The sequence below is a fragment of the Brachypodium distachyon genome, chromosome 5 (genome assembly GCF_000005505.3).
Source record: "Brachypodium distachyon strain Bd21 chromosome 5, Brachypodium_distachyon_v3.0, whole genome shotgun sequence".
Classification (NCBI taxonomy): domain Eukaryota; kingdom Viridiplantae; phylum Streptophyta; class Magnoliopsida; order Poales; family Poaceae; genus Brachypodium; species Brachypodium distachyon.
Window position 1 is genome coordinate 10,937,602 of NC_016135.3, and position 27,763 is coordinate 10,965,364.

At 46.2% G+C, this 27,763-nt stretch overlaps 2 protein-coding genes and 1 long non-coding RNA gene across 4 annotated transcripts; 2 read left to right on the top strand and 1 right to left on the bottom strand.

The window, feature by feature from the left end:
- The first annotated feature begins 414 nt into the window (after positions 1-414).
- On the top strand, positions 415-5,173 carry LOC100839874 (probable metal-nicotianamine transporter YSL6). Its single transcript, XM_003579577.3, has 7 exons — positions 415-904; positions 1,298-1,470; positions 1,627-1,724; positions 2,593-2,730; positions 3,208-3,397; positions 3,887-4,019; positions 4,112-5,173. The coding sequence occupies exons 1-7, from the start codon at positions 556-558 to the stop codon at positions 5,041-5,043; spliced, it is 2,013 nt and encodes a 670-aa protein (XP_003579625.1). The 5' UTR covers positions 415-555; the 3' UTR covers positions 5,044-5,173.
- Positions 5,174-8,811: 3,638 nt separating this feature from the next.
- LOC100840173 (probable metal-nicotianamine transporter YSL6) lies at positions 8,812-14,051 on the top strand. Its single transcript, XM_003579578.4, has 7 exons — positions 8,812-9,299; positions 9,699-9,871; positions 10,017-10,114; positions 10,979-11,116; positions 11,522-11,711; positions 12,681-12,813; positions 12,901-14,051. The coding sequence occupies exons 1-7, from the start codon at positions 8,945-8,947 to the stop codon at positions 13,833-13,835; spliced, it is 2,022 nt and encodes a 673-aa protein (XP_003579626.1). The 5' UTR covers positions 8,812-8,944; the 3' UTR covers positions 13,836-14,051.
- Positions 14,052-16,312: 2,261 nt separating this feature from the next.
- LOC100841290 lies at positions 16,313-18,818 on the bottom strand. Of its 2 annotated transcripts, none has more exons than XR_732969.3 (4): positions 18,273-18,818; positions 17,844-18,054; positions 17,442-17,722; positions 16,313-16,668 (listed from the first exon to the last, which is right to left on the bottom strand). It is a non-coding gene; the product is annotated as an uncharacterized LOC100841290 (long non-coding RNA). The 2 variants fall into 2 exon arrangements; XR_732968.2 differs by having other exon boundaries at positions 17,844-18,046; positions 18,273-18,817.
- Positions 18,819-27,763: the final 8,945 nt, after the last annotated feature.

The following is a 27,763-nucleotide window of genomic DNA, read 5'->3' on the forward strand; positions in this document are numbered from 1 at the left end:
TTTGTAAATATAGTTTTTATGCAGTTTTTCATCGTAAATGGATTTTCTAGGATACGCCTACTCCTAGAATTTGAATTTACTACAGTTTCATGGTTGTGCGCAGACTACTGCTCCCTCCCCAGTCCCTAAGATTTACCATCAGGCGTAATCGGTTTTGCAGGAGAACAATTGCATCTAAAATTACGCATGTTCTTTGATAAGGGTGAACCGAATAAACAAATCTAGATCTCCCTGCAATAAGAGGTATGCATCCGAGGGCCGACGCGTCTACAGAGCATTTCAAAAGAGTAATTTGGGCCTGGGCCTGGGCCGGGGCCCGCGCGTAATAATAAGTTAACCAAAGACACCGCTCGTCCCTGCTAATTTCCAAAATTTACGTGCTTAAATACCCAGCTCTCCCCGCCTGTTATGTTCAGTCGATCACTAGTCACCTGATCACCTCGCCCTTGCCTTATTAGCTATCTCTCCTACTCTTTAGTCTTTACACACGAGACCAGAACCCGAATCCTGCCAATCCGATCCTTCGCATTGCTTGAAGCTAGCGTCCGCGGAGATATGGGATCGGAGGCAGACGCCGCGGAGATGGCCGCCCCCCTCCTCGCCGGCGCCCCGGCGGCGGTGGCGGCGGAGGCTGTGCCGCCGTGGCGGGACCAGCTGACGGTGCGGGGCATAGTAGTGAGCGCTGTCCTAGGGGTGCTCTTCTGCCTCATCACGCACAAGCTCAGCCTCACGGCAGGGATCGTCCCCTCACTCAATGTCGCCGCCGGGCTGCTCGGTTACTTCCTCGTGCGGACCTGGACGGCGGCGCTCGAGGGGTTCGGCATCGTCTCCAAGCCCTTCACCAAGCAGGAGAACACCGTCATCCAGACCTGCGTCGTCGCTTGCTATGGCCTCGCCGTCAGTGGTATGTGCCTATTTGGGGGAAGTTGAGTTGAGGTCGCTTGTTTAGGTGAAGATGCGATTCCGGCGTGCAATTCCGGGTTGCATTTGAGTATTTACCAGTAAAATACATACCGCTGTGTGGAATTATGATGCTCTTGTGTGCTTAATTCATTTCGTGTGTTGGATTTAGGTGGAACTGTGTGCTAGGGATTTGAGAAAGGCTTGATTCTATTTCCTGATTTTGGGGTATTATGGAAGTTGTTAGTAGGCTGAAATTATGATTACCCTGTGGGGGATATAGATGTGAACCTTGCAGCATATGTATCTGATTTTAGTGTTGCATTGGGATATACGTGTGAACCTTACACCTCTCTCACTGAACTCACATTATCAACTAATATTTCTGTTGACGCAGGGGGCTTTGGAACGTACATGCTTGCAATGGATCAGAAAACATACGAGCTTATCGGGATCGATTATCCTGGTAACAGATCGGTGGATGTTAAGAATCCTTCATTGGGTTGGATCGTCGGCTTCATGTTTGTAGCTAGCTTCCTCGGTCTATTTAGTCTTGTTGCACTGCGCAAGGTACTCATCCACATCTTGGAAGTGTGCATCTCTCATGTTTATCTCATTATATCCTTGTTTCTGGACATAGTGTCATAACTTGGAGCCTTGGATAATTCGCTGTCTAATAAGTGCCTATTTAGTAAACCAGTTAATGTCTGTTTTGTTGTTTGACAGGTGATGGTAATTGATTACAAGCTGACCTATCCCAGCGGAACTGCCACAGCTATGTTGATAAATAGCTTCCACACTACTAGCGGTGCTGAACTTGCCGAGTAAGAAACGGGTCATTGTTGCATTTTTAGTTTTGTGAAAACTGAATTAATCTGTTGCAGGGACACCCTTTTTTTCACGAACCTTAGGGATACTCATTATTCAATCCACACTGTATTTTTTTTGTTAAATACTTTTTTCATTAAAGTTCTTTTCTTATCTTCTCACAATCTACGGCATGATAACTTTTTGATGAAATGTAATTTGATGATGGCATACATAATTCGCAATTTGATGACTGGTGGACGTATGGTCCTTTTACTTTTTACATCAGATCATCCAAGATTATCTATGGCTTAACATTTTTTTGTAACATCTTCCATCCATCTAGTTTTAGTTATGTAAAGGTCTCCTAATTGATCTTCTTCTATGTATAAGACATCAAAAGTTGCAGAACAGTTTGTTGAAGTTAATTATTATTTTCTGAATAAAACAATCAAGTGAAGTTACAAATGAGTGAGGACATTCCTTTGTATTGGGGGTTTGGTAGCCTAAGTAAACAAAGTTCAGTGTCATGCATGTGTGTCAGGCCATTCCTTTGTATTTTATCCTTGCGTCATGCAATTTCAGTTATAAGGTTTATTTATCTACTTATCTCGCGATTAGTTTCTATTAAATTGAGCCTAGGAGTTCTGTTATCTTCTCTAATTAACTAGATGCCTTTTATTCTTGCGGAAGGAATGTGCAATGGAACAGGTAAAAACCATGTACAAAGAATGTACCTTCAGATAATTTTTAAAATACTACTTTACCTGCTGGCTGTTTTCAAAAGCTAATATGCAGTACATACAAATTTCCTTCGTTGACAACATATTTGAGTTACTACCATTGTTGAGTTGTGACGCCACTAACTTTTTTTTATGGTTGCAGAAAACAAGTTAGCTGTCTTGGAAAGTATTTGAGCATTAGTTTTGTCTGGAACTGCTTTAAGTGGTTCTTCAGTGGTGTCGGTGATTCTTGTGGCTTTGACCATTTCCCTTCTCTGGGACTTGCAGCATTTAAGAACACGTAAGTTCGCTGCTAACGTGTTTTTGTTATTACTAAGTTCACAAGTTACGCCTAAAAGTAGATTCATTTTAGTTTTGAAGGCGGGCCAAACTTGCCTTTCTTAACCTCTTTAGTAAGGGTGCAAAAAGATTACCCTCTTAGTTCAAACAAATGAACTAGTTTTCCAAAAAACGATGGGATTTTGAATTTTAGCTCATTTGGTTGAACTAAGTCAGGTCGAAGGGTACCCGTTTGCACCTCTACTCTTTAGGCTTATTTGGATAGGCAGGATTTAGATCCAATCTCTTCTGCTGGTTGAGTTATTTTAGTTCAGTTTCTGCCAGTCAGACATGATTGCACCTAATCCTCATCTGCACAAGCCCTTTAGGCTCCATCCTGGGCTTAGACCATGTATCCTGAGTGATCTTTTTGTCATCCTTGAAGCTGGAAAGTCCTATGCATGCCCACCCCAAAACTTACTTGTTCAATCTTTTGTAGGTTTTATTTTGATTTCAGTCCAACCTATATTGGATGCGGTCTTATATGTCCGCATATTGTTAACTGCTCTACACTTCTTGGAGCCATCATATCTTGGGGTTTTCTTTGGCCATATATTTCCACAAAAGCTGGGGACTGGTATCCAGCAGATCTTGGAAGCAACGACTTCAAAGGACTATATGGGTACAAGGTATGGTGATAGAGGATTCTATTTTCTCATGTCAGGAATTATTAGTCAATTTCATATTGCATCTTGTCTATTTCTTATCAATTCACATCATATTCAGATATTCTTTGTCCCAATAGATCAAAGATGTGGATTATTGAATTAACAGTTCACATGGCTAGGCAAAAGGAAACCGCCTTTTCCTCTCCAGACTAAATAAACCGAGTAAATTAGTAGCTGTTAATGTAAACATTGGAGTAACACTGAATAATCTCTTACTGTTATGCATTTCTTCAGTGAACATTGTGATGGTGAGAACCATGATATTGAGTTAAAAGACTGGAGTTGTTAGAAATTGCCTTGCGTCCTTAGCGAGGAACACACAGAAAGCACATCTTGCTCACTTATTTTCTAAGTTATTCTTTGTTCACAAACTGATCGGTCTTTGCATCCGTATGCCTTGATGTAGTTATGTTTAGCAAAACTAAGCTGTGTCTGTACTCTCCCTTCCAGGTTTTTATATCAGTGTCTGTGATACTGGGGGATGGTATTTATAACCTCATCAAGATTATTTATGCTACTATCAAGGAAATCATGAATGCACGATCAAAGCAAGGAAAACTTCCTCTTGTCTGTGTTCTTTATGGTAATGCCATGGTCTGTATACTATTCACCTACCAGGAAATCATATATGGAGTAACATGCATCTGATATTTTTAACCCCTTTTATTATTGCAGATGATGAAGGTTCTAAAGTATCTGCCGAGGAGAAGCTTCTGAATGAGGTATTTGTAAAAGACAGTATCCCTCCCTGGTTGGCAGGATCTGGTTATGTGGGCCTTGCAGCAATATCAACTGCAACTGTGCCAATGATGTTCCCACAGCTGAAGTGGTATCTCGTCCTCTCTGCCTATGTTGTTGCTCCTCTTCTCGCCTTCTGCAACTCGTATGGCACTGGCCTAACAGATTTTAACCTTGCATCCACATATGGAAAGATTGGCATTTTCATTTTTGCCTCATGGGTTGGCCAGAATGGTGGCGTGATCGCCGGCTTGGCAGCTTGTGGTGTTATGATGTCCGTCGTATCCACTGCTGCTGATCTCATGCAAGACTTCAAGACTGGTTACCTGACCCTCTCTTCACCAAGGTCCATGTTTGTGTCACAGCTGATTGGGACCGCCCTTGGCTGCGTCATTGCACCTCTCACCTTTTGGCTTTACTGGACGGCCTTTGATATTGGCAATCCTGATGGCATGTTCAAAGCTCCAACTGCTGTAATTTACCGTGAGATGTCAATCCTGGGTGTCGAAGGATTCTCAGCGCTGCCCCATCACTGCCTAGGAATCTGCTCTTTCTTCTTCGCTGCAGCTATAGCGATCAACCTCACGCGGGATGTCACTCCAAAAGGCGTGTCCAAATTTATTCCTCTGCCAATGGCCATGGCTGTTCCATTCTACATTGGGGCATACTTTGCAATCGACATGTTCGTCGGGACTGTCATCTTGTTCGTCTGGGAGATGGTGAATGGCAAGGAGTCTGAGGACTTTGCAGGCGCCGTCGCTTCTGGTTTGATCTGCGGTGATGGGATCTGGAGCGTCCCTTCCGCAATACTGTCCATTATGAGGATCAACCCACCGATGTGCATGTACTTCAAGCCATCCCTTAACTAAGTCTGAAAGATAGAACTACAATTGTTCAGTTTTATCAATACCACGATAGAACAGAATCACGCTTTGTACATATTTTACACTGGTGAAAATTAAACTGCTGCAGAACGGCAGCAGTTCTGTTCATCTTGTTGATCTCTTGTCTCTGTTGGTGCTGTGTTGCTGATCCTGCAGTGTTTTTCTATTTGATCTATTTTTTGCTCCCTTGAACTTCACACGGCGTGGCTGAATGGAAATGTGTGCTAAAAATAACCTGCAGTTGAACTTGGAGTCAACTGCTTGATGACCTTCAGGAGTATCCTTGAAGAAGTTGCTTAGACATGTAGAGTCAAGTTGGTGATCTGGATTACTAAATACTACTGATTTACTACCCTTCAGATTTACCAAACATTTAGGCTCTAGCATCTCTATCGAAAATGAGAACAAAACAAGCCAAGCAGCAGCACAACTACCCTAATCCGGACAGGGCAGTTCTGCCACGCGGTCATGGCGTGCAGTGGTTCTACGGTTCTGCCACCTAAGAGAGTGCCGTTGGTCTCAGTGCGTGTTTCTTCTACCTTCAAATAGCTCAACCTGGTGGCAGAAATGACCTCTGTCCCTGCTCTCTTCCGTTTCAGGCTCTCAGCTTCATCAGGTGAGGAGATTTTCTAGACTTGAGCTAGGTCCAGCAGGATGCTGCGTTCAGACACCATTGCTTCTTCTTTTAAAGATGTGCTTATCAGCGATCAGCTCTAATTTAATAAACCGACTCCGTCCTTCGATTGAGACTATTTCTAGTGAGGGGTCTAGAGTTTCTTACGGGAGAATGTTAGTCCGTGTACATAGTTCAAAAGGGAAAGAATATTTAAATTTCAAGTTAATGCATATGCTGATGTTTACAAAGATAACTGATAGTAGTTCAAAAGAGCAACACTTCCATGTACCTATTCACTTATTCAGCAAACTGTCAGGAGGCGCCACGGTCATCGTTCGATGTCACGACAAAAGCAACTAAAGATGCAAAGACCGAATACCAATTGCAGAGAACAAATTTTCTTTGGATTAGGCCTGCGCGTACAGTACGGTAAACATTTTATGCTTGCAAGGCAGTGAGCAAGTTTTTAGCAATACTGAAGCTCTACGCGTGCAGCCGGTCCAAAGTACGTCCAAACTCGTCCGGCCGGGTGTGCCGTGTGCACACATCAAACACAGGTGAAGCAACGAATTATCCAAGCAAACAAGCACATGATTTTAATTTTAGTTTTGAACGAGAACAAGCTCATGACCACATGAACGTACGTCCTCAGGTTTTCCCTCGTCATCAGTTGAACAAAGACACAGGTCAGACACGGAGGGCTCCTTTATATATTTAGTCATGTTACCGTTCCTGCTCGATCGGATGCTCGGACGATTCACATTAGCAACAAACCAAATCACATTCGTGGCTGTTATTAGATCCAGCCCCACGAGATATAATACACGCCTCCTAATGATGATCCAAGCTAGAGACGGTCAAACATGTGGTTACATTTACAGCCGTCCCCACAAGATACAATTAACGTCCCCGGTTGGTTGGATGCTTACCTCCGTTCCTATTGAAATGTATGGTATGGTATACAACGCTTAAAATAATGTACTCCCTCCGTTCCTAAATACTTGTCTCGCGGTATGGTATACAACACTTAAAATAATGTACTCCCTCCGTTTCTAAATATTTGTCGTGGTTTTAGTGCAAATTTGCAAATTTACAAAAACACGAGGTAAATAAGTGATATTCACATTTGTTTATTTCAATCTCAATACCTATCAGCGTATTTCTTAACAAATTACCATGCATTCTGGTAAATACGGTAGCACCACGGTTATAGCTGCCATCGGGTACTTTGGTAAAGTATATCAGTATCATGAGCTGCACTGATCTAGCGCATTCCTATAACTTATAATCAAGTGTTAAAAGCTCTAGATTGGCACATGTAGACCAAAACGCACACACTAGTCTCTTAAACTAACCATTCAAAGCCACACATGGTAACTTTTATACAGTACCAATATTGTGGTGACTTCATAAGTTTTTGGATGAAAATTTGTGAAAAAAAGTTGTCACAACATACTCATACGAGATCTAGTTTTAAGCCTCTCATCCAAACCAGGGGTGGAGCTAGAAAGACAAATCATACATTGAGTATGCAGTTTAAGGGATCAATTTTCGCATTATCCAAAGTCATGGGACCATCATTTAGCATGATATTGTACATAATGCATTCGAGAGTGGCTAATATGTGACCGTGGCACGTTCCGTCAGCCCACAGTTTTAGCAATTTAACAAGGTCTATGTATATCTAAGTTGACAAATCAGAACTCTTAAGCCTAAGTTAACGAATCAGAACCGTCGAATTAGTATGTAGATCTTATTTATCTTTCTTTTTTCATTATCCATTTTGAATTTTAATGCACAAATCATATCTCTAACTAAAAGTCAGACAACTTAGATATAGGTACAGTCAAAACCTGTAACAATACTCCAATGTGAGTGATTGCGTCTATATGTACTGTGTTTCTTTAAAAAAAAACCTGTAAACGAACTCGGGCATGCATCCGGTCAAAAGTCGTCTGGGCCGGTCCGCCGGTGTGCACACATCAAACGCGTCAAGCAACGAATTAGCCAAGCAAACAAGCACATGATTTTCATTTTCATTTTGAAAGAGAAGAAGCTAGCAGCACAGGACCAAATGGACGTACGTACTCAGCATTTCCCGGCCGGTACGTCGTCATCAACTGAACAAGAACACATGTCAAGCGCTTGGCGCTCACTTAGTCATTTTATCATTCATGCTTGGATACGCATGCAGAGCGGCTTGCTCGGGCGATTCACATTAGCAACAAACCAAATCACATTCGTGGCTGCCATTAGACCCGGCCCCACGATATATTATAGGGAGTACGCCTACTGATGGTTCAAGGGACTGTCAATATGTGGTTACACTTACAGCCGTCCCCACCAACCAGATACAATTAACGCCCACGGTTGGTTGATTACTTGATTAGCATTGCTGCAAGCTCGCAACAGACGCAAGCGGTAGAAATGTGTGGCCGGCATTAGCCAGAGGGATGGCCCCACGGGACAGGGAGAGGCCGGCTAGCTCCATCCGCATGTTACGGGGACGGAAGTGAAAGCGTACGCCGGCGGTGCGTCCTGGATCGTGACGCAGACCGTAGCAGATCCTCACCCATGAAGCCCGAACACCAGACACGAAGAGCTTGGACGCCCGCTCTATCTCTGCGCCAGGGTCCCAAGGATTCACCAATGCACTCGCCCCGCAGAAGATCCCGGCTCTCCCGAGTCGGAGCATGATTCACGTCGCTTCGCCCTGTCCCGGTCCTTGTAAAGCTCATACAGGTGGGCCCTTTATCCTTTACTGCGGTGGGGTTCAACCGGTGTGTTTAGGCCCCACGTGGCTCCCCTTCCCTGCACGTCTCTCTCGGGTTTTAAACACTTTTTTACTCAGATCGGGATTACAGGCCAATCCAACTCTGCAGAAAATGGAAGAATCCAAATCTGAACTGACTAGTGGGGTCGGATTCGCATTGACCCTGCTGCTTGGGCTCCGCACATGGGTTCTCTCCGGTTACGTCCACCCAAGAACCAGCCCGAGACAGAACCTACTGCCACTATGACCCACATGTCATGGACTGTTCTTATCCAGAAGCACCGCGCCTCTCGGTGTCCGTATCTGAAACCACTTGGTAGTTCAGCTGCAAATACGATTGGCTTTACGAGCTTAAATACACCCCTCTCCCCGCCTCCTCTCTCAGTCCTCACCTCGTCGGCGTCCTCCAACCTCTCACCACACCACACGGAACCAACCAAATCCACAGATCCGAAGAGCGGGAGGCGCCCCCTTGATCACTAGCGGCCGGGGACAAGATGGGGTCAGAGGCGGACGTGGCGGAGATGACCGGGCCCCTCCTCGCCGGCGGCGCCAGCGACGGGGCGCCGGCGGCGGAGGCGGTGCCTCCGTGGCGGGAGCAGCTCACGGTGAGGGGGATCGTGGTGAGCGCTATCCTCGGGGTGCTCTTCTGCCTCATCACGCACAAGCTCAACCTCACCGTCGGGATCATCCCCTCGCTCAACGTCGCCGCGGGGCTGCTCGGCTACTTCCTCGTGCGGACCTGGACGGCGGCGCTCGCCAGGTTCGGCATCGTCTCCAAGCCCTTCACCAAGCAGGAGAACACCGTCATCCAGACCTGCGTCGTCGCCTGCTACGGCCTCGCCTTCAGCGGTAGGTGCCTATGCGTGGGGGGAACCCGGGCTTGCTTGTTCAGGTGGACATGAGATTCTGGCGTGTGAGTTTGGGTTACGATTGGTTTGACCCGTCACTAAAAGCCGTTCTGCTTTGTCAAATTCAAAGGCTCTTTTATGCTAAGTACGTTTCATGTGTTAGGTTTAGGTACAACACCAAAATTGATATGGATTTGCGGAATATCGGATTGTGCCTTAAATAAATTTTATATTTTTAGGAAGTATTTAGTAGGCTGAATTTATGATTAACTTGTGGGTACATAGTTCAGCTCAAATATCTCTTATTTTGATGTTGCATTGGGATTAGGAGAGTTGGTGATGATAGTCTACCCCCCTTTCATCGATTTCACAATATCAATTATTGTTTCTGTTCATGCAGGGGGCTTCGGATCGTATATGCTTGCAATGGATCAGAATACTTATGAGCTAATCGGGGCTGATTATCCTGGTAACAGGGCGGTGGATGTTAAAAATCCCTCACTGAGTTGGATGATCGGGTTCATGTTTGTTGTTAGCTTCCTTGGACTATTTAGTCTTGTTGCACTGCGCAAGGTACCCATCCATATCTTGAAAGCATGTATCTGTTATGTTTATGTGATCATGTTACATTTTTCTTTCTGGTTTCAAATGGAGCAACCTGGCAGCTCTTTGTCTAGTATAAATTCGACGAACTAAGTTATTTTTCGGTGTTTTCTAGGTGATGGTTATTGATTACAAGCTAACCTATCCCAGTGGAACTGCCACAGCCATGTTGATAAATAGTTTCCACACTACTACTGGAGCTGAGCTTGCAGAGTAAGAAGCAGATCAGCATTGCCCCTTACTTTTGTGCAAATTAAATTAGCTATGCATTCCACGGGCAATCATCTTTTCAATCTGGATTGTTTCTTCTGAACGAATACTTTATCCTTCAAATTCCTTTCTTACCTTTTCACAATTATATTATAACATACATTGGACGAATGCAGTCTGATGTTGTCACAAATTTGGCTTTTTCATTATAAAATGCTGCAGAAATGGTCACAATTAGTGACCTGAAAATAAGAGAAAGAATGCTTGCTGTAGACCTATGGTCATTTTACTGTTCATATATGGTCATCTAAGTTTGCCATAGATTTCTTATGGCTATGCCTATTTTTAGTATCTATTAATGAGTAGCATCTGTAACCATTAACGAGTCCTCCTTAACTTATGTAAAGGTCTTAGCTGACCTCTTCTCTAGTAAATACCATTGATAGTTGCCAGATGCCTTGGGTAGTCTAGTGAAGTTGCAAATGAGTTTCCTGCCCATTAGATACCTTTTTATTTTACGGATTATTTTTTAGAAAAGGTTTATTAACCAATGAAGGCATATGGTAGCATTTTATTCTATGCAAAAATAGGAAAAACAAGTCATAAGGTTCTTACTAATCTATTTATCTCGCAATTTTCTATTGAATTGAGATTAGCAATTCTGTTATCTTCTTTAAATATTTAATAGCTTAAAATTCTTGGGAAGGAAGTATGCAATGACACATTTCAGATGATTAGAAAATACACTTTATCTGGTTTTTACTGCTAATCATGCAGGATATACTTGCTAAATCGCAATGAACTTTGCTACCCTTGTACTCATTTTTCAGTTGAGTATTGGTACTAACTTAGTGTTTATGGTTGCAGAAAACAAGTTAACTGTCTTGGAAAGTATTTAAGCATCAGTTTTGTTTGGAACTGCTTTAAGTGGTTCTTCAGTGGTGTTGGGGATTCTTGTGGCTTTGACAATTTCCCTTCTCTGGGACTTGCAGCATTTAAGAACACGTAAGTTGTGCTAGTGTGTGTTTGCTATTACTTCCAAGTAGACAAGTCACAACTAAAGAACGTTACTCCCTCTGATCCTAAATTCTTGACTCAAATATGGATGTATCTATTCATAAAAAGCGTCTAGATACATGTAATATTTCGACAACAATTTAGGATCGGAGGGAGTATTAATTTCCTTATCCTCTTTAGGGTTTATTTGGATAAGCAGGGATTAGACCCACTCCCTTCTGATGGATGGGTGATTAGTTAAGTTTCCCTCCCAATCAGAAGGGATTGGGCCTCTTCATCTTACTCCTTAGAGGGCCCCAACTTGGGCTTTGAAACTTATTGGAGCTACTGATCTTTTAAGCTGGAACATCCTATGCATCATCTCCCAAAACTTACCTGTTTTATCTTCTGTAGGTTTTATTTTGACTTTAGTCCAACTTATATTGGTTGTGGTCTGATATGTCCACATATTGTTAACTGCTCCACACTTCTTGGAGCCATCATATCTTGGGGTTTCCTTTGGCCATATATATCCACAAAAGCTGGGGACTGGTATCCTGCTGATCTTGGAAGCAATGACTTCAAAGGACTCTATGGGTACAAGGTATGCTGATGAAAGATTCTACTCCGTATTTGTTTATGACATGCATTTGTAGTCAATTTCATACTGTATCTTGACTACTTATTTTCAAGAGGTAAATGCACCCGTGGTCCTACTATTATTGAGCTGGTGTCACTTTAGTCCTAAAATTATGAAATTGCACACTTAGGTCCTAATTTTATTTTAAGTGACTCACGCGAGGTCCTAAGCTGGTTTTGGCGCGTCTGACCCGCCTATGTGGCACATTGACCCGGTACACGTCAGCAAGGGGGGCCACAGACCATAACCAATGGCAATGTAATTTACCATAAACCCCCTCACAGAAGTCTCTTATTTCTCCCCTCGTTCTTCTTCGCGAATGGGTTTCTGCTAAATTACTTTGCCATTGGTTAGGGTCTGTGGGCCCCCCGCTGACGTGTATCGGCGTCAACGTGCCACTAGGCGGGTCAAATGCACCAGAATCAGCTTCGGACCTCGCGTGAGCCACGTAAAACAAAATTAGGACCTAAGTGTGCAATTTCATAATTTAAGGACTAAAGTGACACCAGCTCAATAATAGTAGGACCGCGGGTGCATTTATCTCTATTTTCAACCCTCCTATAATGCTTGCCGTCCAATAGATACAAAACCAGATTATGAATCAAAGTCACAAGGCTTGACAAACTAAAGTTGCTTGTTTCCTCTTTTTACTAAATAAACATAATCAATATGTAAGTTTTTGCTGTGAACATGGGAGTGATACTGATAACTCTGTTACTTTACGCATCGCATCAGTGGTCGTTGTGATAGCGAATTTTGAGAACCATGAATAGTTCAAGATTGGAATGTAAATTCTGTTACTTCCTTAACACAGAATATAAAGATGGCCCATCTAGCTCTTCAAATTTCTGAATTATTCTTTGTTCACAGATTGAGCAGTTGCAGCCTTCTGTTTAGCAAAAACTAAGTTCTACTCTGTGCCCCACCTTGCAGGTTTTTATATCTGTATCTGTGATACTGGGGGATGGTATTTATAATCTCATCAAGATCATTTATGCTACTATCAAGGAAATTGTGAATGCACGATCAAAGCAAGGAAGGCTTCCCCTTGTCCAGGTTCAGGATGGTAATGCCATGTTCTTATTGTACTCTGTTCACTTACCAGGAAATCATTTAACATGCATCTGATCTTGTTTCCCTTTTATTCTTGCAGATGATGAAGGTTCTAAGTTATCAGCTGAGGAGAAGTTTCTGAATGAGGTATTTGTGAAAGACAGTATCCCTCCCTGGTTGGCAGGATCTGGTTATGTGGGGCTTGCAGCCATATCAACTGCAACTGTACCAATGATCTTCCCACAGCTGAAGTGGTACCTCGTCCTCTCTGCATACGTAGTGGCTCCTCTACTCGCCTTCTGCAACTCATACGGCACTGGCCTAACAGATTGGAACCTTGCATCGACATACGGAAAGATTGGCCTTTTCATCTTTGCCTCATGGGTTGGTCAGAATGGTGGCGTGCTTGCTGGCCTAGCGGCTTGTGGTGTTATGATGTCCATTGTGTCCACTGCAGCTGATCTGATGCAGGACTTCAAAACCGGTTACCTGACCCTCTCTTCACCAAGGTCCATGTTTGTGTCACAGCTGATTGGGACCGCCCTTGGCTGTGTCATTGCTCCTCTCACGTTTTGGCTTTACTGGACGGCATTTGATATTGGCAATCCTGATGGCATGTTCAAAGCTCCATATGCTGTCATCTTCCGAGAGATGTCAATCCTGGGTGTTGAAGGATTCTCAGCGCTGCCCCAGCACTGCCTAGCAATCTGCTCTTTCTTCTTCTTTGCAGCCATAGCAATTAACCTTCTGCGGGACGTCACTCCAAACAACGTGTCCAAGTTCATCCCTCTGCCGATGGCCATGGCTGTTCCATTCTACATTGGGGCGTACTTTGCGATCGACATGTTTGTTGGGACAGTCATCCTGTTTGTCTGGGAGAGGGTGAACCACAAGGAGTCTGAGGACTTTGCAGGCGCGGTTGCCTCTGGTTTGATCTGCGGCGACGGGATCTGGAGCGTCCCTTCTGCGATATTGTCTATTATGAGGATCGATCCACCGATATGCATGTACTTCAAGCCATCCCTTGCGGGCTGAAAACGGCATGTATATACTGTTCATTTGAATCACCTCGTGTACATATTTTACGCTCGTGTAAATTACACCGCAGCAAAAAAAGCAGCAGCTATGTTAATTCTGTTGATGTCTGAAAGCTGCTGATGCTGCAGTTTTTCCCTTGATCCATGTGCTGCTTGTTTGAACTTTGTCATTGGACGCCACGGCCCGTTGGGAATGACAGTCCTAATTTTCTGACTTGACCTGCTTGTGGCTAGACCTGCTGGCACGGGCTAGAATGGTTGGCTCCATTCGACAACACACTGGCCACTCCTTTTTATCAGTTCGCAGCTCATAACTCTGTAGGTGTTCCCCCCTGTGATTGTTGGCACGCCTAAATTGTCGCATGATGGAAATAGTTACATATAAATTGTCGGAGTACTAAAGTTTTCCCGTTTATGCATACAGGTGAGCATTCAGGATTAGAGATTTGTTAGGCAGAGTAGCTTACAAGTTCGAGATGTCGGCTTCGTAAGAGTTGTGTGCCAAGCTTGCTCCGGTGCACCTTGTGGACCAACACCATGGGGTTGTCCACGTCTAGGTTTTTTCTATGAATTTTTTTATGAATTTTTTTATATTACCAATTCTGACTTTAAGTGTCACCATGAGATTCTTTGCAATTTTAAACTACCTTTCAAAATGGACGCGTCTAGGGAGTGCGTGCGCACTCCATAGTCCTCCACAGTGCTCCTCTGACAACCCATAAAAGGGATTCCTGACGTCACTTCGTATCCTCTATATCTAAGTAGAGACAACCCACTAGCTTATTTCTCTCAACATGCAGCTTATCCACATCAGCCACCAATCATGTCAATGATTTGTGCCACGTCAGCAGCCCCATCATTCCCACGAGGCGCCTCAACTTGCTTGTGTTTCCGATAAAAAAAAAACTTGGGTCCATTCATCCGTTAAACCATCCCAAGAAACAAATGTCATGCGTTCTCTTTCCTCCTCCCCCCCCCCCCCCCCCCTCTCTCTCTTGTTATCCATTAGCACGATCTTGGGTAGTTACTCCGTATTAGAATAAAAATTAACAGAAGCACTAATTAAGGAACAAATGGCCCTCTCTCTTCTGGTAGTAACAATTACCGAGTACTCCGTAGTAGAATAGAAACAGTCGCACTAATCAAGGAACAAATGTCCTGTCGTTTCTATTCCTCCTCCCATTTGCCCTTCTCAATTTCCACTCAATAATAATTGTCCATGATGCTATATACTCCTCATGAGATAGCACGCTGCAGGCCGGTGGAGCACTGGCATGCACAGGCGTCTTCGCCGAGCTTCACGCATGGCGGCCCGTGCTGCAAGGTGCACGGAGGAGGAACTTCAAGCTCCGCGGCTCGCCGTCACGTCCTGGACCTCTTCCTTGCACACCGCCGCGGTGTTCCGACCGCAGGTGCCGTGATGCCCCAGCCGCAGCCCGGCATCGCCTCGCCACACCCGCAGCAAGCGCCGAATGGCGTGCTGCTGCCGTGAGGCCCCTTCCCGCCGCCCATGCCGCCGTTGTAGCGCTACGCGCCACCTCCGCCCCAACAGGCCGCCGCGTACGGGCAGGCGTCCGCTTCCCTAGGCCGCCTACAGGCTACAACATCCAACAGCTAAATGGTGTTACTGAGTCAGCACGTCTGGAAAGCCTCGTGGAAGGGAGAACGTCGTGGAGAGCGCCATTGTTTCTTCTCCTCCTCCCACTCAAGATTACAACAGCCAACAGGCAACAGCTAAGCTCTTCTATTCCTAGAACCGTGGGAATGCAAATGGTGAATGGTGATGCAAGAATTATGAAGGCTTAGCAGATTGGAAGAATGCTTCCCACTGCTAGCTGTGTTACTACTTCTCTGTGGCGAGTTTTGTAAGTTTGCTGAGCTGCCATTGGTGTTTATGTATTCGGAATCAAGCACTGTTCGATCCTCTTTCTGACATACCGTAAGCAAATATTGAAGCCAATGCTTAATTGTTTATTGAAATATTCTTTTGTATACTGCATCTTCATATTGACATCATTTTCTTATCCAGTTAATTTATTCCTATTTAGAATACAAATACACATTGATAGGATATGAATGCTATCTTAATACTGATTCTTTGTAAGTTGAAGTGTATTTGTTTCACATTTCAAAATGTATTTGTTCAGGCATTTGCATACGAGTACAGATAAATTTGATGGTCTTTCTTTTTGCATATGAGTACAGATATTTTGTGCACCTTTTTTCAAGCTAGTAATTAATAGAAAACAATAGTCCCGCATCAACGCACTGGGTATTATGTAGTTTCCAAAACAGCCATACACATCTGCGCGGCCGCGTTGCTGGGCCGTTCACACGTTCGGTAATATGCACCGTGCTACCGCGTTCATACGTTCGTTCGGTCATACGCATCTGCCCGGACGCGTTCACACTTTTCAGGTTACTCTGTGTATGCCACGGTCACAACTATACAGTACAAAAAAAAATCTTAGTAGCAACAAAATTGCCCCTGCTTTTCTTCCTCCGGTGCCTGACGGCATCTCAGCCGCAACAAAATTTACTTCAATCGAAAAGATGAACACGTACAGCTCCAAAAGTTACTACAGTTGGATTTTCATTTCACATATACATGAAGCATAAAAGGCACAGATTGCTGAGCTAAACGCTCATGCAATAAACTACCTGCCGTAGACCAAACCCGCGATTATCTAGAACAAAATTCCATGGGTCTCCTACATCCGTACAAAATACAAAACTCTGCATAACTCAACTACCCGTCCAGCACACCCACCTGGCTTGAAACCTGGCGAACAAGTCAGGTCCCCAAACTTAGTAACGTTGAGATATAGGTTCTGCAGAGAGAGTAACAAAACTTAATTACGATCATTCTAGAACATAATCTAGAGTATCAGGATGTAAAATTCAGAATCTGATGTGTCTCAAATAAGAAGAATTTGAAGAAACAACGGGACAATATAGTTTACGATCTGCCTTTATGTATGAAAAACACTTAGTTGTTGTGCTTTGTAGTTCTTTACAGTTCAAATGGCTAACAATTACTGCACATGACCCAAACTTGAAGTTAACCAAAAAGTTACTTCTAACAATTGGAAGAACTACATCCACCGAAAAGCTTATATGCAGTACATGTAATAAGCAAGGAGCAAGAAAATGCATGTTAGACTTCAGGGAGTTCACCTATAACCACACAAGCAGAGCATGGTGGTTCAATATCACTAGCCATGCTTCAAAAGTTAAAGCACTGAAAAAAAATCAGACTAACTAAAATGTTACATCTGACTAAGAAAACTACATCGTGTGCACACATAATTACTTCTATTGACTACAAAACTACATCCAACGAATCACACTGAAAAAAGTACAACTAATCCTAGTAGCTTGAAAAGCAACTCCACACATCTACTAAAATTTACTTTGTCCAAGTTCACAAGTGGATGTAACTTTTAACGTCACAATTACATCTAAAACAATCAAGCAAGTAACTCTTAACATTAAAACTACATCTACTGAGCTCATGGAAGTAACTACATATGTTAAATTTACATCTACTGAACTCATGAAAGTAACTACATGTGTTGAAACTACATCACACTTACATACTCACCTGAGATCTGCGAAAACTGTGACGCTGATTGAAGCCCTGGTATGAACAAATTGCAAAGGGTATGGGCCGCCGAGATGTGAGATGAACAGCAGAAGGAAGAGGTAGAGATCTTCACCGGCAATCTCACCCTAAATGTAGCGCACATAAAAAATCTACTCTTGCCAGTTGATACATGCAGTCTACCTGCAGCCGGAAACAATTGCCGGCAAGCTCCTCCACACGCCTGCAGCGTCAGTCAGGCAGCAACCGTCGCCCGGATCTGGAACCAAGGAGCAGGGAACCTGCACGACCTGGGAAATAAGCCCATTGTATACGAAACAAAAAACACAGGTACTAAAATTAAGTGATTTTATTTCCATAGAATTAGCAGAAGTGATTTGAGAGGTATATAAATAAACTTACATATGTGGATCAGCATCGGTAATGGTACTTAGGTGCGTATCAGTGGAGAGGCTGCACACGGTGTCATACAATGGAACCTCATTGACTATCGGTTGACCCCAAGCGCCGTCTCCTTGCCGCCCGACCATCACACATCCAGCCACTGCCATTCCAGTCTCCGTTTCCAGCCACCGTGCGCTTATTCTTCTAGTCGTCAATGATTTCTGAGTATCTAGCAATAGCCTTGTCAGGTTTTGGCATAAGAACTGAACAAAAGATCACTTTGACTGGATGCCGGTTCTGGATTGTTCATGCATGGCATACACTAATTTATACATCACACAACAAACATCTGCCTTTACATACACAGAAACAAAATAGCAGTGCCCTTCAAACATAACTCCATTCATCTCCAAAAAGGCAACAAAAAATTATGGGCAAAACTATTACCTTGCATTTTGGGGGAGGAGTAAAGCAAGCACGGCAGAGAAATCCCACACCTAAGGGAGTACAGGCAGGTGGCGGCGAACTGCTGGGCGAGTCAGCCGGCCGGAGACGAGTTGGATGTGGAACCCGGAGGGAGCCGGAGGACGGTGCGGTGGAGATGACCTCGGGGCAGGATGCAGACGAGGGTCAGGGTGGCCGGAGAGGCAAGGTAGGCGACTAGCAGGGGAGGTGTCCGCGAGAGGCGATGGTTGGGCTGCTGGCGCCGCCGGCTGCGGAGTACACAGCAGGGGAGGCGGTGGCGCGTCAAACCCTAGGTTCAGTCGAGGGAGGCGAGAGCCGGTCCAGCGGCAGAGGAGGTCTGGGAGGAAGCGAGGGACGGCACGACGAGCGGTGGGGAAGCAGCAGCGACGGACGAGAGGCGGTGAGAAGCGGGCGCGGCGGCGGCTCCATCGGAGGAGAGCGTGGAGAAGACAGAGACTGAGGATTGGATAAGGAAACGTGTGGAGTTGGTGGTTCCAGGCTATTGCGGTCGTTGGATCAGATCGACGGAGCTGCGATGTGAGCACTGCGGAAGACAAAGAGTGCGCGCGCAGAAATTAGATTGGCGGTTTTAAAATTATTATTTTTTGCTTGGTTCCTTTGTCGAGGTGTTGTTCTCACGAAGGACACCCTTGCGAAAAGAAATAACCGTTCAACATCTGTTTTTTTTAAGTCACGTAACATGCTCGGTGTCGATATTTTTTTGTTACGTTTAATTCATCATCTTCTTCTTGTGTTGCCAATTTGTTTGGTTGTTGGTTTAGGGGGTTTGGACAGATCGCGTAAATCACTTAACCTTGTAGCGTTTGCGTGATATGATGGTCGATTGGAACAACAGAAATGCTTTTTTTTATAAGAATATCATTTTCAATTATTTGTATTTTGTGAACTGAGTCTATCTCAGGTGGTCTGGTTTTTTTTATGGAACCAACCCACCATGTTCAAGTCCTACACTTGACATCGACGATTACATTTACCTGAATTTATTCTTTAATGTCAAGATCTGCAATATGTTTGTTGAGTTCGTACGGTGCTGTTGGCTAAGGCCAGGGTGCGGGACGTGGAGCACCGGATTTGCTACTGGATGGTGGTGACGGTGTCGTGTTTCGGTGGGTTCGTGGATTGTCCTCTTTGACTTGTCGAGCCGTGACTGCTGATCTGTGGTCTCGTCCTTTGGTGATGGCAATATGTTTGTCGAGCTGCGACTGCTGATCGGTGGTCTCGTCCTTTGGCGATGGCAATATGTTTGTGACGTTCCAGTAAAAAATAAATATGTTTGTTACGTTAGTTGGGGGCAAAGCTCTGTAAGGAACAGGTGCTACACATGGCGGTGACGTGATGGTGGTATATGCAGCTCTAACGACAAGTCCGCGCTCTCCGATGGAAACACTTGATCTCAGATCAGATAATGTCTACACGAGCCTGCATCGTGTCCTTGTTAAAAGGTGGTGGCTTGAAGCTTGGCTTTGGGATCAAATCCCTGTGTTCGATCTAAGGTCGGATTCGTCAGGCACACGTGTGGTGTTCCTTCTTGAAGACTTTTCCGAGAAGTTGTGTTTCTTTTCGTTTGCTTTGGTCCATAACATGCGAGTAGCGGCAGTTTTGGGGGAATCACTGTTTTCTTTTTTGGGTTAATTTTGTCCGGATTTGCTGTCTGGGTTTGTGTGACTTTAATAATAGATGTATGCGCCCATCAGCAGATGCAGAGGCCGGTCCTTTTTAGAAAAAATATAGACTGAAAAAATTGTGCACCTAAACAGACTGAAGATCGGGCCTTTTTTTATAAAAAAATACAGACTGAAAAATTATGCACGTAACAGACTGAAAACATATATAGAGACTAGAAATTTTTCCGCCGCGAAGTAGCTGTTCGGTTTAGGCAAGTAAATTTTTTGGCCTGAGTAACCGTTAGCATTGGGCCGGCCACGCAGCATTGGCGGGTCCCTAGGATTTGAAGTTGGAAGGCGGGGGCCATATAAGAGGGTTGCGTCGCATGTACGCACGACGGGCGGGGTATATCAGGAGGCCCACGGATCCCGACCCATCAACCGATCTAGCGATTCAGCGAACCGCGAACAGCAATCGATCTAGCGATCCGGCGAACCCGCAGATTACGGCGAGTTGTTCGTTGTTTCTTTCTTTGGCCTTTGCATTACCATTTCTTTGTTTTGTCTCGTTTCTTCACCTCTTTTTTGGGCAGACCGATGAGTGAGACGATCGCCGCAGCCCTGCCGCTGCCTAGCCCCGGGTCTGCGTCAAGATGCCTCGCGCGCACGCCTCCTCCAGCTGCGTACCTGTCCCAGGTAAGTTTTGGTTCCCACAGTTTGCACATGTTGGATTGGGAATGGGGTGGGAAGAAACCTGGTCTTGCCTCATCCAGCAATAGCTGGATCGAGGACAAAAAAAAAACTCCTGGTGACGGTGCATCGTCGGAAAAGATTCCGAGGAGGGCTTCTTCCAGTAACAGTTGGACAACGGATAAGACTGGCCTCTCAACTGGGAGTGAGAGCATGAGTGGCATGGGCAAGAGACCAGCGGAAAGCGACCCGTCGGTAGACCGTTCTGAGAAGAAAGCAAAGCCTTTGATTAAGATGGAGGCGCCGGAGAGGAAGCTGTTTTCAGGCTCAACCTTTATCGTGTCACCGGACCCATTCTTCCTCAAGGGGCGCTAGAATTAATAGTTCATTTTTGGCCCGAAAAACTTTTAGTATTGGATCGGGCCACGCATAACAGACATTGGTGTGGCTTCCCAATGTTTGAACTGGAATGAACATACCCATATACGTGATCGCCGAGAAGTTTGCGTCGTACATAAGCACGGTGGGCTGTATCAGAAGGCCTAGTGAAGGAGGGATGCTGTCCCGTGCGATTCACCGACCGATCTATTTCTTTCTGCGAGCGATCCAGCGATCCAGTGAATCCTCAGATTCCGGGGATTTTTTTTGTTTTTTCTTAGGCTTCACATTAGTGTTTTTTTGTTGTCTCGTTTCTTCCGTTTACTTTTTTTCGAGTTTTTTTGGCAGAGCGATAACTGACCCGATCGTCACAGCCTTGCTGCCGCCGCTATCCAATCCCGAGTCTACGGCAAGTTGCCTCGCCCTCATGCCTCCTCCATCTGCGCATATGTGTTTTTGGTCCCCATAGTTTTTCTTTGCACATGTGGGATTGATAATAAGAAGTTAAGAAATCCAGGCGCGTGAGGACAAAAAAGATTTCGGCGGCGCATCGTCGGAAAATATCCTGGGGAGGTCTTAATTCTCCGAGTGAGAATTGGACGAGAGATAATACTGGTCGCTCAACGGGGAGGCAGGCGAGTTTGAACGGCATAGGCAGCATCAACGAGAGACCAGCGGTCCAGTTTTAGAATAAAGAAATCGGCAAATGTTTAATTGACACGGACATGTCGGAGGGGAAGATTGTAGAGATTTCGGCAGGGACCCTGACACCCAATAGTGAGTACCAATGCACACATACCGGAATATCACACTTACTGGAAGGGAACTTAAAGCTATATTCAAATCTCACAATTTTGGTACAATGCTCTTAGTAGCTATACTATAACTACGAAACCATACTATTCAATCATGATAACTCACTACTCTTCTCATGGTTGTACTCTATTTCTTGGTGGTGTTGTGGTATACTCATGGAAGGAGAGAGCACCCTTATTTATAAGATTACAATACCTTTGGATTAATGCCAAGTGGTAGTATATTAGTTCTAGAGAATTCTGAAGGTTACCTTAGGATTTTCCATGGTAAATATCATCACCCTTCATGCAACCTGTCAAGGCTTTTAGAATATTCCAATCTTCTCAAACATTCAGTAGAAAACTCCTTGCAAATATCTTACTTCTCTAATTATCCAGAGTATTCTAGAAACTTCTCAAGTATTCTAGGAACGAACTAGACAAACCCAATAGGTAAAAAGTGAGGTATTTAACAAGGACAAGATGAACAAAATGAGAAACGTCATGGGGTAGGTAGAAATTGAGGGGAGAGGATGGAGAAGACGGGGTTGTCTATTTGGCGGATGACCGCCAGGACCAACTCTGGCGGACGAACTCCGACATCCCATTTTTGGGCTGTCGGATTATTTTTTTCCATTTTTGCAACTTTTTATTTTTGGCTTGCTGCCTTTTTATTTTTATTTTTTGAACCTTTTATTTTCTGAACTTCTACTTTTTATTCGAAGGTTGTAATTTTCAACATTTTTTAACTTTTCATTTTTATATTCTATATTTTGAACTTTTAATTTGCAAGAATAAAAACTTACCTCCTGAATAGACACCCAGTGAGCACGACAGTGATCTGATGATGATGGGGCTGACATCTCGAACTTGTAAGCTACTCTGCCTAACAAATCTCTAATCCTGAGTGCTCACCTGTATGCATAAATGGGAAAACTTTAGTACTCCGACAATTTATATGTAACTATTTCCATCATGCGACAATTTAGGCGTGTGATGCTAGTTCGAGAACAACCAACAATCACAGGGGGAACACCTACAGAGTTATGAGCTGCGAACTGATAATAAGGAGTGGCCATTGTGTTGTCGAATGGAGCCAACCATTCTAGCCCGTGCCAGCAAGTCTAGCCACAAGCAGGTCAAGTCAGAAACTTAGGACTGTCATTCCCAACGGGCGTGCCGTCCAATGACAAAGTTCAAACAAGCAGCACATGGATCAAGGGAAAAACTGCAGCATCAGCAGCTTTCAGACATCAACAGAATTAACATAGCTGCTGCTTTTTTTGCTGTAGTGTAATTTACACGAGCGTAAAATATGTACACAAGGTGATTCAAATGAACAGTATACTGTTACGACTCAACCCCCTGCCACCACCAGCCCAGGCCCAAGACGCACGGGACGACTCCGACGGCCCAACCCACGTCTGGCATATGAAGAATGGGCCCAGTAGCTGTGCCGGCTAGTGGTTAAATAGCATCAGAGAGTTGTGTAGAGGGTTATCGATTATGTATTGGCTGAACCTGGCTCTTCTCCCAGATCCCTTTTCTCTCTAGTTCCTGATCCCCTTCTCCTCAAACTATTGTATCGAATTGAGATCTGTGTTGGTATCGAGTGAGGAACATCAAGGAGCGTAACAATCTGGTATCAGAGCCATCTCGATCTCCAGTCTGGCCGGTCGATTTCCTTCAATCATCCAAACCCGCCGAGGAAAGGCAGCATCGATGGGTGACCAAACTCACCAGCTGGCGGATCTCACCGCTGCGATCTCGACGATGGTGGGTAAGATGGACGAGATGCACCTGATCGTGGTGGATCTGAAGGGGTGGAAGCCGGAGATGGAGAGCACTGTGGAGGAGCTCCGCCAGGAGGTGGGGGAGCTGCGCGTGCGCATCACCGACATCTCACGTCCGCCGCCGTCGTTGCCCTCTACGGCGGTCAAGCTCACGGATCTGCCGCCACTCATCCATCCTCCACCAGCCTCAACCCCCTTCTATGCACCGGACGGCACGCTAATCGTCCCGGGACCTGGGTCACGGGCCATCTGGCCACGGCGAGCACCAACGTCCTCGGGGGTTCGCTCCGGGTGGGTTCCACACCCCGGAAGGACCTCCGGCCAAGGGTACGTACGATTTTCCTTACTTTGTGGGGGAAGGGCATGAATCAGGCTGTAAGCATTGGGGTGGTGCTCATTTTCATACTCCCAGGGTGAATTTTCCTCCATTTGAGGGTGAGAATCCACGGGCCAGGCGCCTGAAGAGTGAGGCATACTTCAAGGTGTGACACCTGGGTGAGTTGTGCGGCTATGGCGTTTGGGGGTGGGGCGCTTGCGTAGCTGCAGTCCACGGATAGTCATCTGTGCTATCCGGTGTGGGAAGCATTCGCTGATGCTGTGTGTGCTCAATTTGGTCGGGCCGAGTTCCAGCGCCATCTGCGTGAGTTCAATCGTCTCAAGCAGACTGGCTCGGTGGCCGAGTTTACTGAGCGATTCAATGATCTACGTCACAATCTCTTGGCACACCATAATTCTTGGGATCTTGTATATTTTGTTATTCAATTCATTGACGGTCTCTCTCGTGAGATTCGTTATGCAGTTATTTTACATCGCCCCCAAGATTTGGAAACTTCCGTGTCTCTCGCTTGTTTACAGGAGGATATTTTGGACACCTTGCGGAGGGAGGACAAGCGAGTGGCACCTTCTTACAATAGCCGTCCTATCCCTCGGACGGCACTGCCGCTGCCACCGCCACCTCCACGCACGCCACCTCCCCCAGGACCACACCCTCAGGATCGGCATGGAACGGATGCTGCGCATGCGGCGTCTTTTGAGGATAAGTACATGGCCCTTCGCAATTACCGGCGTGCGAAGGGACTCTGCTTCACTTGCGGTGAGCGGTACAGATGTGATCACCACTGCGGCCCCACTGTTCAGCTTCATGTGGTGGAGGAACTTCTCCAATTCTTGCATCCACCCGTGGACGAGTCTCTCCCTCCTGAATAGACACCCAGTGAGCACGACAGTGATCTGATGATGATCTCTTGGGAGGTCGTGGATGGTGTGGAGTTAGCCCAAACCATGCGCATCCGATCGTGGTCGGGTGCAGCAGTGGGAGGTGCTCATTTTGATCGACTCCGGCAGCTCCCATAGCTTTGTCAGCGATGTGGTCGCCCGTAACTTACATGGCGCAACTCGTACGGCGTCTCCTCTCAAGGTCCGAGTGGCTAATGGTGGTATCATGCTCTGTGACTGGGAGTTCCCCGCCTGTGAATGGTTGACACATGGTGAGTCCTTCATCAGTAACCTGAAGGTACTTCCCCTAGGGTCCTATGATGTCATATTAGGCATGGATTGGCTTGCTTGTTTCAGCCCCATGCAGGTGGACTGGGCGTTGAAGTGGATGTAATTCTAGAAGGACGGACACCCAGTGAAACTCTATGGCGTACGTCCTGATATCTCTCGTTGCAAGATGCTATCAGGCGACCAGCTGCAGTCCCTTTTGCAGCGTTCGGGCGTGGTACGCCTGGTGCAGCTCTGCGCTGTTGACAGTGAACTGCCGTCGGAGTCTCTGCCCCCGTCATTTCAATCGTTGTTGGAGGAATTTGCTGCCCTATTTACGGAACCGGTTGCCTTACCTCCAGCTCATCCGTTCAACCATGCTATTCCTCTAATGCCTGGTGCAAAGCCCGTGAATCTGAGGCCTTACCGTCATAATCCAGCACAAAATGATGAAGTGGAACGTCAGGTGGCAGTAATGTTGCAGCAAGGGGTTATCCGCCACAGCGCCAGTCCATTTTCCTCACCTGTTCTCTTAGTACAGATGAAGGACTTGACGTGGCGCTTTTGCGTTGACTACCAGCACCTTAATGCCATCACTGTGAAGAACCGCTACCCATTATCAATGATCGACGAGTTGCTTGACGAGCTTGCTGGAGCTCGCGTATTCACTAGCTTGGTCTCTGTGCCGGGTACCATTAGATTCGGATGCGCCCCGAAGATGAACACAAGACAGCCTTCAAGACTCATCACGGCCATTTTGAGTTTCGCGTCATGTCCTATGGGCTTACAGGTGCGCCGGCTACTTTCCAGGGGCTTATAAACACTATCCTCGCCCCCTTGCTGCGTTGCGGTGTTTTGGTCTTTATTGACGACATATTGGTGTACGGACGCACCCTGGAAGAGCACAATCACTTACTCCGTCAGGTGTTCCAAATTCTTGAGGCGCATCAGCTGAAAATCAAGAAAAGCAAGTGTTCGTTTGCTAGACCTACTCTTCTGTACTTGGGGCACGAGATCATCGGTGCTGGCATTCAGACTGACAGCAAGAACATCGCGACGGTGCAGAAGTGGCCAATTCCTGTTAATGTGAAGGAAGTGCGTGGATTCCTTAGGATCGCGGGTTACTATAGAAAGTTCGTGAAAGGGTTTGGTCTCATCAGCCGTCCGCTCACAGATCCGCTCAAAAAGAACACCGTGTTCCGTTGGACTGAGTTAGAGCAGTCCGCCTTTGATACACTCAAGGCTGCACTGGTCTCTGCCCCTGTCCTCGCCCTCCCGGATTTCGCCAAGGAGTTCGTAGTGGAGACGGACGCTTCTGACAAAGGTATCGGCGCGGTGCTTATGCAGGATCAACATCGCATTGCCTTTTTGAGCAAGTCTTTGGGCCCTCACTCTCAAGCACTATCGACTTATGAGAAGGAAGGGTTGGCCATACTTCTTGCCGTGGATCACTAGCGCTCATACCTTCAACATGCTGAGTTTGTCATTCGGACGGATCAGCGCAGCCTCATTCATTTGGAGGGGCATCGGCTTACGACGCCATGGCAGCAGAGGGTGATAACCAAGCTCTTGGGGCTTCAGTACCGTATCATCTACAAGAAGGGCCCTGACAACCGGACCGCGGACGCTCTGTCACGTCGGTGGGCGGAAGGAGAGCTCTCTGCTGTCTCTATGGGTCTCCCTCTCTGGCTTGAGGATGTACAGAAAGGCTACCGGGATGATGCCCAGGCCAAGAAGCTTCTGGCCCATTTGGCGTGGGTTTACCCTTCGGGATGGGATCATCTACCTCCACAGCCGTGTGTGGGTGGGCTGTAACACGAGCCTGCAATAGCAAATCCTGCGGGCCTTGCATGATGGGGCCATTGGCGGCCATTCCGGATACAACGTGACTTACAAACGTGTGCGTCAACTCTTTGCGTGGCCAGGCCTTAAGAAGCAGGTCCGGACTTTTGTGGAAGCCTGCCAAGTGTGCAAGCAAGCCAAGCCCGAGCGCGTGCGCTACCCAGGGCTCCTAGAGCCCCTGCTAGTCCCTGATCAAGCATCTGCAGCGCGCCAAAATAACGGAAGGCAAGCAAATGGTGGCTCTCTTACGACAACATCTGCAGCGCGCTAATCAGTGCATGAAGGCCACCGCTGATGCCCATCGTTCTGATCGCACATTCTCAGTGGGTGATTGGGTCTTCTTGAAGCTCCAGCCTCATGTGCAACGCTCGGTGGTAATATGCTCCAACCCAAAGCTTGCCTTCCGTTATTTCGGTCCGTTTCAGGTCCAACGTGTGGGCGCCGTCTCCTACAAGCTCCTGCTACCTGAGTCCAGCTCCATCCATCAGGTGCTGCATGTTTCCCAACTCCGCAGTGCGCTGCTGCCAGCAACCTTTGCGTTACGGGCGCTTCCGGCCGACCCTAGCCCGTCTCCCATGCCCGAAGTTGTCCTGGAGCATCGCCTGTACCAACGGGGTGGCTCTTCTCGCCAGCAGGTCCTCGTTCGCTGGACAGGGCAATCTGATGACCTGGCTACTTGGGAAGACAAGGACGAGCTTCGCCACCACTTCCCGCAAGCACCGGCTTGGGGACAAGCTGCCTCTCAAGGAGGGAGGAGTGTTACGACTCGACCCCCTGCCACCAGCAGCCCAGGCCCAAGACGCACAGGACGACTCCGACGGCCCAACCCGCTTCTGGCATCTGAAGAATGGGCCCAGTAGCTGTGCCGG